The 18,378-nt window shown below is 49.2% G+C and overlaps 3 protein-coding genes across 3 annotated transcripts; 1 reads left to right on the top strand and 2 right to left on the bottom strand.

Moving 5' to 3' along the window:
• Positions 1-5,083: 5,083 nt before the first annotated feature.
• N7509_000432 (uncharacterized protein) lies at positions 5,084-6,362 on the bottom strand (the record flags this gene model as incomplete). The annotated part of the gene is made up of 2 exons (XM_056625079.1): positions 5,084-5,829; positions 5,885-6,362. The coding sequence occupies 2 exons, from the start codon at positions 6,360-6,362 to the stop codon at positions 5,084-5,086; spliced, it is 1,224 nt and encodes a 407-aa protein (XP_056493661.1).
• Positions 6,363-8,652: 2,290 nt separating this feature from the next.
• On the top strand, positions 8,653-9,530 carry N7509_000431 (uncharacterized protein; the record flags this gene model as incomplete). The annotated part of the gene is made up of 2 exons (XM_056625078.1): positions 8,653-8,791; positions 8,872-9,530. The coding sequence occupies 2 exons, from the start codon at positions 8,653-8,655 to the stop codon at positions 9,528-9,530; spliced, it is 798 nt and encodes a 265-aa protein (XP_056493660.1).
• Positions 9,531-10,166: 636 nt separating this feature from the next.
• On the bottom strand, positions 10,167-12,389 carry N7509_000430 (uncharacterized protein; the record flags this gene model as incomplete). Its single annotated transcript, XM_056625077.1, has 1 exon — positions 10,167-12,389. The coding sequence occupies one exon, from the start codon at positions 12,387-12,389 to the stop codon at positions 10,167-10,169; it is 2,223 nt and encodes a 740-aa protein (XP_056493659.1).
• Between the last annotated feature and the right edge of the window lie 5,989 nt (positions 12,390-18,378).

The following is an 18,378-nucleotide window of genomic DNA, read 5'->3' as shown; positions in this document are numbered from 1 at the left end:
TGCGCCTTTTCTGGATTATCAGCCACCTCCCTGTCGCCGACCCGGAGCGTTGGGACGCAACCCCACGCCTCCCGTGGTTTCATGTACGACGCGGCCTTCCATAACTTCCCTTCGCCGGCCTCATCAAGGAATTGTTTCCAGTGTGATGCTTTTGCTTCTTCGATCGTCCGGGTCCACGCCCGCCGCGACTGGCGCATGTCCTGGAAAAGTGCCATGCTGTGGGGATCGTTTCGTCCTGCTTCCGCACATCTCGCCTGCCATCTGCGTCGCAAGCGGTTTACTTTGTTCTGTTGCTCCTTGAGATCGGCCGTGAACCATCGTTTAGCGTAAGGGGAGGGTCGCTGATCGGGCGTGTGTCTGTCGACAGCGATCGCAGTGGTCTTAGTGAGGTTTTCCACGGCCATATCGAGTGCGTGGGTTGAGTGCATCTCGGTCTGTTTCCCCATGAGACTTATGACCTCGTTCCCAATTTTCCCCCAGTCTGCGCGGTCGTAGGCCTTTCTTGGAGGTTTATTGTTGTTGCGATGTATCTGGAGGCTCCACTCTGAGTATGTGGCCCGGTGGTCCGAGCCGTAGTTATCGTGGTAAAGATGACACTTGAGCAGTAACTCAGATTTATCCGTCACTGTCTGGTCAATCGTGGACCTTCTTCCCGGGTGGCTCAGCGACCAGTAGGTTGAGACTCCTCGAGGGAGACATCCCTGCAGACCATGTTCGTGGAAGAAATTGATCAGTTCGCCGGCTTCCTCAACGAAGCGGGGTTGGATGTTGTTGTTCCCCCATGCCGGATGATGGCGGTTGAAATCTCCAGATAGGATAAGACAGGTGGGCCTTCTGTTGTTTTGAGTATTTTCCTGAATCGTGTGGTGGATCGCGGATAGAGTCGTCTCTGCCGATGTTCCGTCGGGATTGTGCATCGGTACGGGTGGGATATAGACCGAAAAGACCAGGATCTGGAGTTCGGCCGTCCAGATCTTAATTGCTGTTAGGTCTGGGTGGTCGCATTGCACTTGTTGGTGAGAGGCCGTTGAGAGCCTACGGTTCACATAGATGAGGCTTCGCAGTCGAGCTGAGCCGTCTTCGATTGTTGGTTTGTATAGTCGCCATGCGCTGTGGTTCACATGTGTTCGATATGCAGTGATTGGTGGTTCCTGAATTAGGAGGATGTCTAGATTTTCGCTCTGGTGGTCGTTTATGAGGGCCTCCATGCCCGCTCTCGATTTCATGATGTTCAATTGTAGGATTCGGAGAGGTTTCCCTAACATTGCGGGGCGAGAGGGCCGGTTGGCGTTGGGCACAGGGAATCCCCGGTTGGGTGTTCACCACTACATTCTAAGCACCGTGCTCTGACTCCGGGTGGGCATCTTGATCGTTCGTGAGGGCCACCGCAGTGTCCGCACCGCGCTGCTTTTCTTTGCAGGACCACGCCTGGTGGCCAAACCGTTGGCATCGGAAGCATCGTCCTTCTTTAGCCTTGTATCTCTCTATGCGCCCAATGTACCGCCGGTCAATCAGCAGTCCATTGTCAACCATCCATTCCGCGGCCTCTGCCGAATCAAACCAAATGCCTATGGAGGCGAACGTCCCCAGGTTCTTGTCCCGTTTCTTGAGCCACGCGATATCTTCGATTCGGAAGTCGCGAGCAGCGAGATCGTTCTCGTTTGTGAGTTTCTTGATAGCACCTGCTTTATCCTTCTCGAGGTCCAATCCGTGGGTAGGGAGGTGATGCACAACTACTCCGTGCCGTGGTCTCACCAGCCTGGTCTCGTTTCCTAGGTCCCTTAGCCATTCAGTGTTGCAGCGGGCCGCCTCTGCCGACTCCGAGTCCTTAAATCGAATGATGTATCCCGTTCGAGTGGTGCCGACTCCCGCGACTTGTACATCTTGCGTGGATGGGTCGTTTGATAGTGCGTTCCGGATGTGGGTGTTCGCTTCCGTGGTAGGTAGGTATCGTCCAAAGGTGTTTTCGTTGTCTTCTGATTCAAGTGCGTCGGTTGATGTCTGGCGAGTGCTGATTCGGACGCAGTTCTTTTCTTTCTTTCTGTGTCGACTGTTCTCATGAGGGTCCGAATTGTTGACGTCTGCAGCAACCGCCGCCCACGATCGGCCCGAAGGCGGTGTCTTTAGGCTTTCGACCTGTGTTCGCAGCGCTTGGATCTCTTCCCGTAGCGTCTCATTCTGGGTCTGTAGCTCGCTCTGGCTGTGTTTCACTTCGCGAAGCTCGTTTCTGGTAGCCTGGATCAGCACGCTTTGCTTGTCAATGGTGTGTTGCAGTTGTTCAATAATTTGTCGAATCTCTTTGGTTGTCACACGTCCACTGCTGGTCACTGCGCTTTCCGGCTCTGTAGTAGTCCAAGTCACATGGCTGTTGTCTTCTTCTAGGCGTGTTTGCCTCCTGGTACGAGGGGCGTCCCTTGGTTCAGAGTTTTCTCCTGCGTCGATCGCCGCCGACCGTCGCGTGTTCCTGGTTGGAAGGGGCTCGGGAGGCCCCGTGGGTGGGTCCGCCATCCGTTCACCGCTAGCGCCCGCTCGGCACACACAACAATGATTTTATATACGTTCGGCTTCAACAAATCACCTCTGTTTGCCTCGTCAACCTCAGTATACGGTCCTCGTTACACTTAGATTCGAAATTGGCTTCCACGAAAATTACCCATACTTGTATTCTGGAACCCTCTGCCAAGACAGATGATCCAATCACAGTAAAAGAAAACTAAAGGTCAGGCTCCATATTAACGCTCAAAAGGGTATAGCCGCCTCTAGTATCGGCCTAGTCTTAGGGTCCGAGATAGTTTCTCTGTGTGAAAGATGGAAGGCAATTTCGAATCTAACTGTACCTTACCCTGGTCTAGTGTTGTCAAAACAAATTGAGCCTTACGGAAGGAGGATACAGCATTTCTCCCGGAATAACCACCCAGGAAGAGTTAGGAACTTGTATGCAAACTTACACACGAAGTGTTAGGTATAGACTATAGTATGTATAGTAGAGCTCAAAGGCACAGCTAGATTGAGAAGAGGAAGCATAGAATGATAGAAAGGCCTATCCTGGCTAAGTAGATGCTAACAATTGAAGTCAATTAAGCTATCATGAAACATATCACAGGCGGCGGTTGATGGGGCCGTAGACCCTCGTCATGGAGCACATATGTGGGTAAGCATTCATAAAACTTTCAAATGAAGTCCTTTCGTCAAAGGCAAAGGTATGTTTAAAATGACACGAGGTGCATCGCTCTGTACATCAGGGTCTAACGATATGATAGTAAGGTAGATCGATGATTTGCAAGGCCGACATGACACTGCCATGGAATGCGTTACATGCCTGTTTCTGATTCTCCAACTCCAGCGCCTGTCGGTTGCAACACTGAAGGAGGTTATCCTTCTCGTCTTCCAGCGATTCGTTTGACTCGCATATCTGGCGCCGCACATCCTCAAGACGGATATGCTCCGCAGATTTCACAACATAACTTTCCCGTAGGTATGGATACAAATCTAAGAGTTTTAATGCAGGTAGAGCAATATCGACATTTCAGCGCAGGATTTGCTTGAGCTGCGTCGTGGGGAGGTTGCTCGCTGCGGTAGAGATCTGTACATATCACACTGTCAAGTTCTGTTCGCGTGGTGTGCGGAGGGCACTTACCACTGGCCTCTTGATGCTAGAGCATGAGTCTGGCGCTGTAATAGAGGCCTATTGCGAGAGACAAGTGCATTGGATACGCGATACTAAGTGTGGAGAAGAGAGGAAAACAGTAGGTGAGGCCTCGCAGATAGGCTGTGAGGATCGCACTAGGCCCAAAAGGGAAGTAGGCCTGATCCAGAGTATTACATACACCACACTGAGAAGCTTCAAGCTATACCATACAGGAGTTACTGGAATTATTGAATTTGTTCGCTTCGTTTACTCAAACACGCCACCAAATTATGGCAATAATACCGATGCTTTGAGAAACTTGGTAGCACGTTACCTTGCCTCTGTTCTTGGACAGGTTGGTGACAACGAGGCTTTCAAGGAGCTATTAGAAGAAGGGGGAGGTTTTGTATCACGAGCGAGGGCAGGGACTTTAACTGAAGCCGATCGAACGGTCCTCAACCGCAAAATCATCACATCCCTGGCTAGGCCTCAACTCCAAGATGCCACCACCATAGTCAAGTTGAACTCTCTGCGACACCAGGTAAACCATGTTCGGATAGAGAAATTCGCACGCACGCAATGCCAAAATGCCTATATATTTCCTGCGCTTCATTCGCGAACCAAGTCCCCTGGCCCAATCAATTTGCGGCTCCGTGCAGCCGACTTGCTCCAGCAGCCGGACCAAGGTACTAAGATCCCCTTCCCGGGACGCTTTCTGTAGACCCCAAATATCCTTGCAGTCGTACAGACTAACATCTGTACCCTGCTCGGCCTGGTCAATGGTGCTGCGGGGACTGCTGCAGGCATCGTGATAAATAAGACTGGCCCGTTTGTCTTCCATAAATAGTCATGAACGTTGCCTGACACCTCTCTGTTAGCCGAATTCTTCCACATCAACGACCTCTATATAATGTGCACCAAACCACCCGCTTGCATATTGTTTAAACCGGACAGACCCAAACCCACCGCGTTTCAAGACCTTGAACCTTCAGTCCTGCCAGTCTTTCCTTTAGAGCGATCTATCACCCTGCAAGGCTATTCGGTCCGTAGAACGCAAGTTCCCATGTGCCCCACTTTCAGCCTTACCGACTATAAAGTCAATGCTCGACCCTTGTGGCTGCGATCCTCGACCTTAAAAGATGACCCCACGATCCGAGGACAGGATCGTCACCGGAAGTATTTCTCGATGTACGTGCAGGGGGGGGGGGGCGGGTTCTTTGTCCGTGATGTTAACATGGCGGGTACGATGCTGTGTGATGTACAAGGGCACCAAACGGGCTGGAAGAACGCGGATGTTCACCTCAGAAGAAGCGCCATGCATCTAGAGATGCGTATACTTTAAATATAGCCAATCATATACCGTGAAAAATGTCGGCTGTACGGACATTAAACGGAACCGAAGGGCGACGTGTAGGGTGGATTATAAATGAGAAGCAAATGTGCATGTCACTGCAATCAAGATGTTGCGCTATCCGAATGGGAACTGCTTGCAGTCTCAGGACCGGGTTTATCCTTGCGAGACGGCTCAGAAAAAGGCTGGGTAGGAGTTTGTGGCTCAGTAGGCACATCGGACTTTTGAACTGACTTGACTGGTAGTCCATGGCTGCTGACCTTGGACTCAGCGGGAGACATGCCCGCCCTCTCGGAATTACTGGGCTTCAATCTGAGACGACCTCGTTCTAAAGCACGAAGGACGGTCCCAATGTCCTGCAGGTCAATTGATCGCAGCTTGCTCATCGTGTCCTCGGAGACATCTGGAAATGGATTCCATCCCAACTCGTCAAACTCCTTGGGACCGGATGACGGAGATTCGGCCACAGAGGGACCCTTGATCAACCGCTCCAAGTAAGTGTCGGAGACACTAGTTCTGCGCGGCATCTTTACAAGCTTTTCGGTCTTGGTAACGGCGCTGGCGGAAACAGCGTCTTCTTGCTGACGCTTCAGCGGACGAGAAGGCATGGCACTGGGGTCTTCGCCCATCTCATTGCGAATGTTGTAGTACACAAGGCCTAGAGTGGCTGCGAGTACTCGATGTGCAGTTTCGGGGAAGCGACGGACGGCTTCTTCTCGAGTTATAACGGAGGATTCATCACCGGAATCACTTGAGTCGCTGTCGGGAGATATGTCAGTCTGCGGTATCCGAGACCAATCCTTGTAACCGCCCAGTTGATAAAATTCCGCGAGTTCAACCAAACGATGAACTAAACATAATGTTAGTAAGGGGAAAAGAGACGTGATTTACTGATCAAGGCGCACCTCGACTTTTGTTCTTGAGACACCAGAACCTCCAAACAGTTCGTGGGAAGTATTTGGGCCACACAGGAGAACCGTCATCGGCGATGACAGGGACAGGGCTGATAGGAGCATGTGTGGTGTGGGCGAGAGAGTTGAAGCGAACACGGTCGGAGTGTTCCAGGCGCGACTTCAGCTGATGGAACTTCTGGTCGACATCTGAGCGCAGTGCCGCGACGTTATGTTCAATACGGTCGAAGGTAGCACGGTGGGTGTCCAATTCACGACGGATGTGTTCATTCTCGCGGTTCCGGCGGTCGACATAGTCTTCCTTCGTAAGGACGGTGGATTGGAGCTGCTTCACGCGGTCATGAAGATGGGAGAGGGACAGATCGGAGTCACGGGTTGTAGATTCGCTACCAGGCGGTCGCGGGCTAGACGTGGAGAGTGAAGTTCTAGTGTTAAAGGGCTGACCCCTTCCCAGCGGGATCGTTGTGGGCATGATGACAGTGTGACTATAATGGTTGAATCGATGGAGAGATCATATCTATAGTCGCAAGTCGTCCAGTTTGTCGGTGGAGATCGATGTAGAAGTTGCCTTTGAGGCGAGGGTGAAGGAACGGGGCCACACCGCTGACCGCCTTTGTGCCCCTACAAGTCGGACTGCATCCGGGCCGACACACCTCGACACCGCCTCACTCACCCCAGGATCGTAACTGTAAATGATCGCTATATTATTCCATGCTATGAAGCAATACTGGCCTGTTTTTCCAGGCAAAAAATCCAGAAACCCAAGGTAAAGAGAGCATTTTGATAAAATAACATCGGTGACAGTACAATACGCCAAGCACGGACTGATAAACGCATGGCTAGTGCGACATAGCGCAGCTGATTCGCAATCGTTTTCGGTGGGTCGTATAGTCTTGTAGCATGTGTCACAGCGATCGATACCTTTACTCGCTACACCTGGCAACATGACGTGGGTTGTTATTTTTGCCGTGAAGGAGAGGGAATTTGCAGCAAGCAACTGTGGCGGTTATATCAAACCCCTAATTGTTGCTTCAATGCCAGAAATATCCAACGGACGTAGGGCTGTCGAAGATAGGATATTCGCAAGAACCATCTAGATCGGTTATCGTATGCCTGGACGTCTTCGATCTCATAAATCCTGGCCCAAGGTCGATGCGTTGGAACAATGGGCGCCTGTGTGAAAATCCGCACAGCCGGTCAGGAAGCAATGGAATTCCTCCATATCGATGTTGCAGGGCCATTTGACGAGGGCGTCGATGAAAGTCGATAATCTGTTTTGAGCGACTGAGGTGGGTAGTACTATCCACACTTCTAGCTGTCATATACTGCAACTAGCGAACGAAACAATGCATGAAATCACCCGCCGCGATGTTAGCTGTCGAATTACCGTCTCAACCCTCCCGAACGAAACTGCGCACATCATACCCGCCGCGCAGAGCGACTGGTGGCAGCACAACAGCATGTTCTGCACCAAGTCAATCCCGATCAAGGTGTCGATACTCGATGCGCTGACAACACTATTCTGTTACGTCGGGACTTACATAAGATGTGGGACGGCAACAAGTTTGCGATTGTGCCGAAGGCAGGAAAGTGGGTAGTCCATGTGCTATGGAACTCGTCGATGGTCGAGATTCAGGAGCGGTATCACAACCTCGAGCTACAGCCGTTAGCTGGTGTGTCGAGACACTTTTTTTTTGTCGATTTGCCCTTGCTGTCTTCTCCAAGAGCTTCTTTCTTGGCCTTATACCCTAGTCTGAGTCCACTCAGGGGCTCAATGCGGTTCCTCGCCTGATGATTGGTCCGTCATGCGTGCTCCCGGACACTCCAGTGCGTGGGCCATCCATCCATCTATCCACCTGATCTTGAGGGGTTTTAGAGTGTCATCTCGATTGATTTATTCATTGATTCTGTGGGGGTGAAATATCACCAAGCTGGCCAAAACACTAAAGTGGAGCAGGCAGAGAAGAAAAGTTTTTTCCCGACCTCTGTTTGGACTAGTGGTGATACACACGGAACTCGGCCATCCATCGGCCCTTTCATGAAAGTTTTATTTTGAGCCTTCCCCACCGCAGCTTATAGCTCTAAGAAAGCCCCCTTTAAGGAAATAATCGGACTAATACCCTTGCCCGCCGCCCACCGGTGATAAGGTAGTGAGGAGGGTTTAGGGACTAAACTCAGAAAGAAACAAACCACTCGAAAGCGGGCAATGGGTAAGAACGCATGTGATAGTGGGATTTACGAGAGCACGTAGAACCCTGCAATGGGGGCGAAGAGTTGTTTACCTAATCGGCATGGAACTATGTGGGGGCTAGATCTGTATTTCTGGTCGCATTGGACACTAAACAGTATCCATATATCGATCCGAAAGCGATCTTCTGCGGCAAGCATCCTTCGGCATATTGGCTATTGATATTCGACACCGTCTGTGACCACATGCTCCAAACCTTTACCCAATATCGTTGCGTGGGGTTCTTAGTCGTGCATTAGCATGTCGCACCAGACAGGGTTCACAACTGAACTTATCCCCATTCAAGTTAGTTACTCCCTAGATACTCCCTAGCCTCATGCGGATCAAGATGGTCATTGCAAAGCACAAGGGTTATTTAATTCCCGTATGGCCCCAAAATAATTTCCGCCCCTTTTTTCCAACTTCGCGTTCCAAATCCCCCCCTCCCCCATGGTCTTTACCCTACCCTCGTCAAGGCCCCAACCAGCCACGTTTTGTCACCTAAACACCTTAATTTCTTAATCCCATCTACGATATGGCGGGGAATTTCACATTTCCAACAGAAGATCAATATATTTTCATTGTCGCAGACCAGGTGAATGTAACCTGGACTGTCATCGCGCCTCGGGTTGCACTTTACGAAACCTGTAGTGATGTTGACTATCCATTACAAGGTAAGAAAGTCATAGTTCTATTTGCCTAGGTGGCTTATGATCGAGGTCTTGGATTAGAATAGATCTGATTATATATTTAGAGCAAATAATCAACAACCACAGCTACGTATGGACAGCGACCCGCCAAAACTACGTGGAGAGAGGGTGTATCTTCAAACTTCAGCCATTCACTGCCGAAGGGGAGTCTTATGGCAACAACGTTTCAAGTATAGAATTTGGGGTTTCGAAGAGATATACAGATGATCCACCGCCGGCCTATTACAACTTCCCCAATGGATCTCCCTCCACAACAGCAAGTGGGGGACCAACAACTTCAACTTCAAATTCCACATCTCTCACTTCCGCATCCCCCACTTCCACAGCCAGTTCAGAGAATACATCACCAACGACGACATCTACTCCTCAGGCCAGCCAGGGTCTATCAACACCGGCCAAAGTTGGGATTGGGCTTGGTGTTCCACTGAGTGTTTTGATAGCAGCTGGTGCCATAGGGTTGTTCTTCTGGTTGCGTCGAAAGTCTCGTCAAAGGGAGACTCAAGAGACGCCTGCAACGAATCAAAACAGTGACGAACCATCTCCGCTTCCTATAATCGAGCCTAAGGGAACCACATATCAGCGTGCCTCGAAGACAGATACGATAGATTCTCAATCCCCATCTTCAAGGGATTATCAGGGATCGACAGGAACGGGCAGGCCACTGAGCGAATTAATGTCTAGTGAACGAGCGGAAATGGAGTAATATCGCCAAGCTACAGCCTTCAGCATAGCAGTTGAAGCACCCAGATTATAATTCAATGGCAAACCTGTTTAGCAAAGTAGCTTTCTATACCCTAGTCACAAATGGAATGGGCTCCCATTCCCTTTCTTCCCCCCCCTGATTCGTCCATTTGGCGTGTTCCTGTCGCCCGCGGTGCGTGTCAACAAGCCGCCAGATTCGAGCCATCCCGGGCCGCATCGAAGCCAACAGTCAGTCCGTTCCATGCCAACGTTTATTCATTCAAGGGCCCGGATCCCATTATATTCGCGAGGCGAAGCTAGACCCCCAGGTGGTGCCTATCCCAGGGGGGTGCTTGAATAGGCCTACTTAGGGCTCCGAAAGGAATATGATTATTCGTGAATATTCATGAATATTTGTGAATATGAATAATATGAATTGAATAATATGAATATGAATAAGCCCTTTATTCATATTCGCAATATTCATGAATATATGAATAATTCATATTTATTCATATAATAAGATACTATACATAACCTTTCATTTCATTACATGCCAATACATCAGCGAAGCTCATATACTCAGGTCTGTAACAATGTACATACGAGACTTTAGCTCTCAATCATTGAGTTTACATACATACACCACCCTCTAAAGTCATGTCTGATACTGCCCTTTCAATAACATCAACCACCGCATAGTCTCCGCGTTTAGACAGTGTCTTCGGAGGCCCAAGACATCTCTAGCGTTGCTGAACTCGCGTTCAATCCCAACCTCTGCGGAAGGAATGGATAGATAATCGCGAGCCGCTTTGGCCATCAGTGGGAAATTAAATGCGTTAGCCTTCCACCACTTCAGAACCCATTCTGCGTCTGCGTCACTGATCATATGGTGTGACCAGTTGACCGGTGGGGAATCCAAATACTTATCAATATCCGACAGAGAGGCCTCTTTGGATGGTTGGACTTTGCGCAAAGTCCTCCACATTGTTTCTGACATCCCCGGTGGTCGTGGATGGTCAACTTCCCGCGACATGAATGGCTCTTGAGGGTATTCTTTTTTTAGGAATTCCCGCACCTGAGAGACAATAAGCCCCGAATCCTGCTCGCTCATTTGAGAAACAATCAAAGACGACTTGATGCGCGGATCTAGCACAGAAGCCACATAGTAAAGAAGATTGTCGTCCATTTTTCTAGCGAACTTGTTCATCTTCCGAATCCCTCTTTCCACCGCATCGCGAATTTCAATGTTCACGTCTTCAAAATCTCCCTCCGCATTTCGAACGTCATTTAACAAGTCGTCCAAGCTCCAGTAAATCGGTAGGCTTTCCACAATTGTTGGGCATGCCTTTGAAACCGAGTTTGTGTGGTCCCAGAACGGCTTTAGAATCTTGGCCACTTGCTGAAGTGTCGACCATTCGTCATCGTTGAGCTGGAGGGCCTGGACTTCTGGATGTATCCGCACAAACTGCCCCAGTTCAGTTTGTAGCCGAAGGGCATCTTGAATCATGAGATATGTCGAGTTCCATCGGGTGTCAACGTCATAACTGACCTTTTTGCTCGGTGATACCTCTTTCCAATCTTGGCGGCGCTGTGGGCTACGGGCGATCCACAGCGTCAGCAATCGGATTTTCATAATTGCTCCTTTCGTGCTGTGAAGGGAGTTGAATGCTGGGCTAGTACGAACGGCCATGTCGTCCAGTATTGCCTTCGCTTCTCGAGCTGAACCAGCCTTTAAAGAAGCTAATACATCTTTGCAAATCAGATTGAGGACATGGGCAAGGCAAGGAATAAAGCTCTGTCGTCCACGGAACCGCATCAGAGGCCTGATACGAAAGCGGTCATCGTCATTATCATATTTCTTGAGGAGCTGGTCATGCAGACTATCGCAGAGCGTCCCGTTATTGCCTGCATTGTCGCCCGTGATGGTCAGCAGCTTAGGCGCGAGGTCTAGTTCGTCGAGCATCTTTAGCACAACTTCCGCTAGGTTCTCTCCAGAATGCGGTCCGTTAATTTCGGTGAACTCGAGTAGCTCTTCTCGCTTTTCAAACTCAGGGGATATCCAATGACCGATGATACCCATGATCGCAATATGATTTTCTGACGTCCACACGTCAAGGGATAATGCGAGTGTCCGGCTGCTGCTGGCAAGTTCATCTTTCACGAAAGCCCTGCCCGAGCGGAATTCCTCCTTGATTCGGTTAAAGAGAGTATCAGCGGTTTTGATAGGCAAAGTAGCCCCTGTTGCTTCGATGAGTGCCCTAAAAGCCGGATGCTCCACCACTGTAAAAGGCTGTCTTGTTTGAATGACCCATTGGACTAGCATTTCTTCAACGCTAGCCTTCTTCCTCGGCGACTCTAAGAACCGGTCGAGGCTTCCTTCGACCGCGGGCAAGAAAGTAGATTCGGCACCAGACTTGATACGATGCTTGGTCTGGAGATGCACCAACAAATTCGAAGTGGAACCATAGCGCGCCGAATCTCTGGAGGACCAGCTGCAATGCTTGCAAATCAGCAGCCGGTCTTTTTTCGGTGGACCGCCCTGCCGACTCCAGGTGCTATCCAGTTCTGTTGTCCAAAAGTGCTCAATGGTCCAACTAGAATACGCCTTGATCTTTCGTCTTTTATACGGGTGTAGACTACTCGCATGGCACCTGCTCTCCGAAAATGCAGAATCAAACGGGGAGGGCGAGGAGCTAGGCAAAGAGTAAGACCGCGTTGACTGAGGTGTCTCTTCAGTTTCCCTAGATAGGGAGGGCTCAGGAGAGTAAGGGCGTCCGTTTTCGCAGGGCGATTCCTCAGATTGCTCTGAAGGTGAAGAAACGAGGCCATTGTGTAGAGCATTATAGTCCCGGCGTGGAAGACCGCGCGTCCTCCGCATAGAGGGATTGGGTGTAGATGCCATGCTACTATTTCCCGATGTCAGTATATGAAAGTGGTATCGGCGGTGATGCATAACATACCTTGAGTTATCTGGGCTGGGGTTAGAAACTGATAGGGGGGCTTGAGGAAAGGATGATTGTTGACAAGCCCCTTCATATTCGCGCTTTATATGCCCTCCTTGACGTGGGAAGTTGATAGGTCTCTTTTCTGTTTTCTGCAACGCGATATCGCTGGTTTTGAACGTAAACAAAATGCATCCAGGGTCATTCAAGGCTCTGGATGGCGAGGCAAACGCGTTTTTACGTGCCACTTTTCAGGGCCACTTTATGGACGAAATTTGGAATGCATTGAACTAGAATCAGGGAAGTGAGTAGATCTATTCATTTCATTGCCCAGGTTGATTCGAAATTGGGCTGTGAGATATATATAATCTTCACGGACCTTCGTGGCCGCTGTCAAGTCTCTATGGGCAGACACTTGCAGATGAGTATCATATCTTACAAAGATCAGCCACGGCAGATCAAACCAATTAAAATCTACATAAGCTTGTTGTTCCTTTCAAAATATACTGGCCACGGAGATTCACAGTCCAGCGTTGCTGATGAAGTGATGGCATTGTGAAATCGACCTCTAAGCGCATTTCGGTAACACGATAACCGCTATACCGGACAAAGTATTGATGCGGAGAAATTTCACAATATGAATAATATGAATGCGAATATGAATAAGGCCTTTATTCGCGCGAATAAAAAATTCATATATTCATATTCGCGGAATGCGAATATGAATATGTCGTTTATTCGCATTCCTTTATTCCTTTCGGAGCCCTAGGCCTACTGTCCTGCTCCCTCAGGAATGGTCCACCATTCCACGGATTTTGTCCTTGCTCCCCAGAGTAAAGCGTTCGGTAGACTGCAAAGATCCATGATTACACGCAAATGGCCCGTGCACTTCGGCCAATCAGCGCGCGATGCGCGATATTCTCTGGTGCTGGCTCTGATCTGTCAAGTTACAGGCGTAACCGAAAAGCAAAAAGCGTGTTCTCAAACGCGAAGTACGCGTTCCGAGGAGAAATTGAATGCTGTCGCGCAGTCCTCAGTGTATTTCTCGACGATATCGATTTACTCCGCAGCGGTGAGGTAGGCCTACCAAGCCGATCTGGTCGTCCAACATCACGTGCGTATCCAGTATCTTCCCCGGAATGGCCTTGCCTTCCCTTGTCTTTGGATTGAGGTGAACATGCTGCCATATGCACCATTTGCCGATACGCAGTATCTATGGAAGGCTCTCAGGGAAGCATTCCCTACAGACAAAGACCAAATTTACCGTTTAGTTTCGGCCCTCGACCTAGAGCTTGACCGCCGTGAAAAAACCATGCAGCAAGCCATTGAGCTTCTTATGGACAGAATACGGGAGTGTTCATCTGAACAGTCGCGAGAGGAATTAGAGGATATCATAGGAAGATGCCGCTCGAGTGAAAATGCCATTAACGAATTCACACGGATAGGATGGCCCAACATTCAAAATGATTGCTTGGATCCACTGTGCTTTTCGTTTATTGTACTCTCGCTATCTATTATATGTATCAATCGTTGCCTGAGGAGAAACGGCCAAAGTCATCGCTGGTGGTGATATAATTAAAGAAGCCACACAGCAATGCATCAGGTTGACATGAACTTAAGGGCTTGCGTACTGAGGTCTGCGGAAGTGGGCGAGCTTCTTTAATGCAAGTCTGACCTCGAGACATGATGCTCGTGGCCTGGTCACGAATTTGCTACAGTCACTCAAAAACACGATTGGCGAATGCTGCAGATAGAGCCAGTCACAGCAACATTCCTCTGCCCATTTCGATGAAGTCCTGCTTCCTCTGAGCAACCCAGCACAGGGTCCGATGGTTCGGATTTTAATGACCAGTCAGAAGGGGTTCCGGGACACCAACAATGGCCCAAGCAATACCATGGTAGCAGGTGATATCAGCCCCGTCCCTTCTCCGTATCCGGGTTCGTCTCTATTCTGCGTGTATCCATTGTGCGTGGACGTTTCTATCGATCGCAAAATATTAGGACAACCAAGTTCGACCGCTTCGCGATGCCGCGCACCAATTATTCAAAAGCGTGCAGCAGGGCATGGCTTGCCGCCGTTATAGGGGCTATGGGGGCTAGAACTTCCAGAAACGTTACGGTCACTAGACATGTCTGCTGATCGTGGAGATGCAGGGAACAATAGAAACGTAAGGAAATTAAGGGTCCTTCAATTTGATCGGAATCAACAGACGATAATCGCCTTTCTCTTGTAAAACAGCCCGCGACACGTTCGTAGTCTGACCAGTGCCAGCTCTTGAAGGTAATATCGCAGATTACCGATGATCTCTGGCGCTTGCTTCAGAAGTCCTAGTGGGGGTTTCAATTGCAATGATTCTTTAGATCAAATAATTTTCACCTTAACGCGTAGATCCCACCACCCGCATGATCCATTGCTGCAATATCAACTTGCGAGGATTGTGGCTGGCGCGGTAAAAGCATAGTCCTTTGTTGCGGCCGCTCGAGGTGCTGAGCGGGGAGCAAAGGATCTTGGAAACTTACAGAAGCAAATATCCGACGACGCCTGAAAAGTTGGTAGGCCAGTGAAATCTTGGTATGGTACATGTATTGTTGTGATGTGAGGCTGGTGCGGGTCAGGAACTAGCCCCTCCATTGATTGACGAGTACTTCCGCTGGCGAGTGGACAGTTCGGCTGAGGCCAACCTGGCCATGTTCAGTCTGACGATAGCGACAGTTGTAGTGGCCGTACTTGCCGAACCAGATTTCCGTGCTGTTCTCTGCAGCGAATATACCCTTCTTAAGATTTTAGGCCGTGCGCATCTCCCCCTCCAGCTACAATTGTGACTTTGTCCAGCACGAGAACATAGGGGTAGTTGGATTCCAATGGATTGAGTGCGTTTCTTACGGTTTGTTTCAGTATCGACCGGCGCCATGCATTTAATTTCACCGGTAGAACGGATTTGCGTCTCTACGCTACAAGGAACTTCAATATTCAGTATTCGGCCCTCTTTAAGGGGTGCCGAAGGGGCCCTGTCCCAAAGTGCTTGGAATCCTACGGCTTTCAGACGCCCAGACCACCTGGACGAACTAGTGGACCAGTAATTACCGTCGACGACTGTTCTGTGGCATTGGCAGCGGTAATACCACACCCCCGGCGGTCCTGATTCTAGAGGAAAAAGGACAATCGTTGCCACCAGACGTGACAATTGACACTGATAGTGTAATTGTTGTGATATGAGGCTTACGCAGGTCAGGAATAAAGCCGCACCATCGGAAACAATCCCGGGTTGCATATACAAAGAATCAAGTTGATTGCAAATCAACTTGGTTCTTCTCGTTGTATATATAGCCTCCTGTATCACCTCAAGAATAAAACTTAACCAATTTCCTCTGAACTACAACAGTAATTGCCCTGATTGGTAGCCTCGCCGCCGCTCACCAAGGTAACCCATCAATTGCCCGATGTCAGACCTCCAATCCTCTCTCCATCTCGAACCAATGAAATATACTGATCGTCGTACTGGTCATATCTTTTGAGCTACGTCCAAGCCCTCACGCATGCATGGGCGGCTTGGAAGGAAGTTCACTCGGTCACCGCCCAAGCGAAACGGCAGTAGTTGAATTGTTTTTTTTTTCCGCCGGAGGGGCTTGCAACTATTCTCCGACAATTTCGACACACCTATCTCCTCCTTATTGTTAAAAAACCGGAAGGTAACAACTAAGAGTCAGACATGGCTTGATATGCCGCAACGGTTTGATCAGACCTGGTCATGGGCCATCGACCCAGGGGCACGTCATACCGGCTTCAAACAGACGTTTTACATCAGGTCGATCAGCAGCTTCAGCGGCTCGGGTTTACGAATTACGTTATGCGCCTTCGTGATAGGTCATTGCGATGCTCACAGCTTTGTCACAAATCCGTTACATACCTACGCGCTCTTGTCCAAACGATACTACTCCCTGCCAGCCGAGAAGCCGCACCTACCAGGTCTATCCCCCTATGTGGACCAGAACTGCAAGACCATATTGACCCAGCATGCCTACTACTCTCTATTGCCCAGACTCGATTGCGTCAAATTCTACGGGAGATGTTTAATCTCGCTAACTGGTTTCGGATGCCGCAACTAAAGGTTGAGGCAATGGAAGCCAGCCTCGCTGAACGTGAGCTTGCATCGGAACTTGCTGAGGAACACACAGTATATGTAGATGGGGAAGTGTACCGTCACAGTTGTGCCTCCTCCAGCCAAAGGCCGGGAGGTAAGGATGACCCTCGTATTGTACGCAACGCGAACTGTACGACGCTACAATGTAGGAGTGAAAAAGAAAATACTCTTCAATCCTTCATCTTATGACGCATGGCGTTTAACGTAATTTTCAAGCCTCGAGATTCTCCAACCCCTCCCCGCCGCGAAAACACCCGCGGATCCCGTTTGAAACCCCCACAACGCGATGTACCTAGCAGGGGCCCTTGCAAATTACGGATTTTCACTTCCGTATCGCCTTGCGACGAAGCAGATCTGTGCGATAGACTGCGGAAAACAGATCACTCGAGCTTTTCAGTAAGCTTGAGTGGTAAGAAACAGTAGAAAAGATAATGTGGGTACGTAAGAAATTTTTCGCCAGATTCTAACTTACATAAATTCATATGGTCGTTGGGATCGACTTCTCGAGCCGGCAGAAGATATTTCCAAGTTCAATTTCACATATGACTTCATACGCCGGGAAATAGAACATGCAAGGAGCAAGCGGTTTGGAAGTCCAATTCTTCGCTGCTACTAGATAATAATTATAATGGCCACATGATGGGCGAACTTGCGGAGATTGGTCCCTGCGCACAATTCCAGAGAAATCAGCTGAACTGTTCGTGGGCTGAGCCGTTCAGCTAATGTTACGGGACTCTCCACACATCGTACATATTGTCCGCGGCAAAGTGACCGACCCCATTTGTTAGATGAGCCACTTTCAGTCTCGTCTCTCGAAAGCTAGCATTGACATAGACGTGGAAATTACGCCTAGGTGTCAGAAACTTTACGTAAAAGATTAAATATCCAGTATGAGGAAGCAAGATTTGACCAAAAGCGGAGAAGACGGATGGTAACGAGAAGGGCCAAGCGTCGATCTTTCATATCAGCCAGAAGCCGCTCAAATACCCATAAAAGACACTTTCAAGGCTGACAGGCCATTAGTGAAGAGAAAACATCGCGACCGGTGGTATATCATTACTAGTGCTTGCAAGTGCTTACAATGCCCTAATTTTCATGTTCGTTAAAAGACCTGCTTTGTAAGTGCAGATCATCGTTACATGGTGTTTTTGAGGCATTCCAAACTAAGATATACTTTCACTTTATTCTCTAAAGTACCATATGCAGAGTTAGCAGCTTTCCGTATGATTACGTTGAAAGTTTTTGATGGATCCTTTTTTGGTAGAGAATGATTTTTTCGATATTTTATTTACATGCCACGAAATTTCTCTGCCGCAGAAAGATCGTTCCCGTTAAGATGAAAATTAGCATTTCAAAACAACTTTGCCGTGCCCCGAGGACTTCCCACTGGCTTTTCCGTAGGCTTCACATACCTGTTTCAAGCTATAGGTTTCCACCACGAATGATTTCAGCAAGCCCGCCTCCACCAGCCTCGCGAGGTCTTTCAGCGCCTTCCCATTACTGTGAACGATAAAAAACAACGCCTGAACAGCTTCTTTCCCCGCGTCATATCCACAACTTCGGTGTGTGCTCACAAAATCGAAACTTGACGAGTCAACCGAGATCAGAGTTCCTTTTTCTGACATCATCGGCCAACAGTTGGCTAGTATTTCTCCTCCAGCAGTATCAATTATGACGTCATAGAAACCGCTGCGACTCTTCAGTTGCCCATACTCCGCAGTCTCGGCAGCACCGAGTGACTTCAAAAACTTCTCGTTCCTTGCATTAGAGCTAGACGCTGCAA

Source organism: Penicillium cosmopolitanum (genome assembly GCF_028827165.1).
Source record: "Penicillium cosmopolitanum strain IBT 29677 chromosome Unknown utg000003l:1.0-3747932.0:1.0-3751027.0, whole genome shotgun sequence".
NCBI lineage: Eukaryota > Fungi > Ascomycota > Eurotiomycetes > Eurotiales > Aspergillaceae > Penicillium > Penicillium cosmopolitanum.
This window is presented reverse-complemented; position numbering and strand designations above follow the sequence as displayed.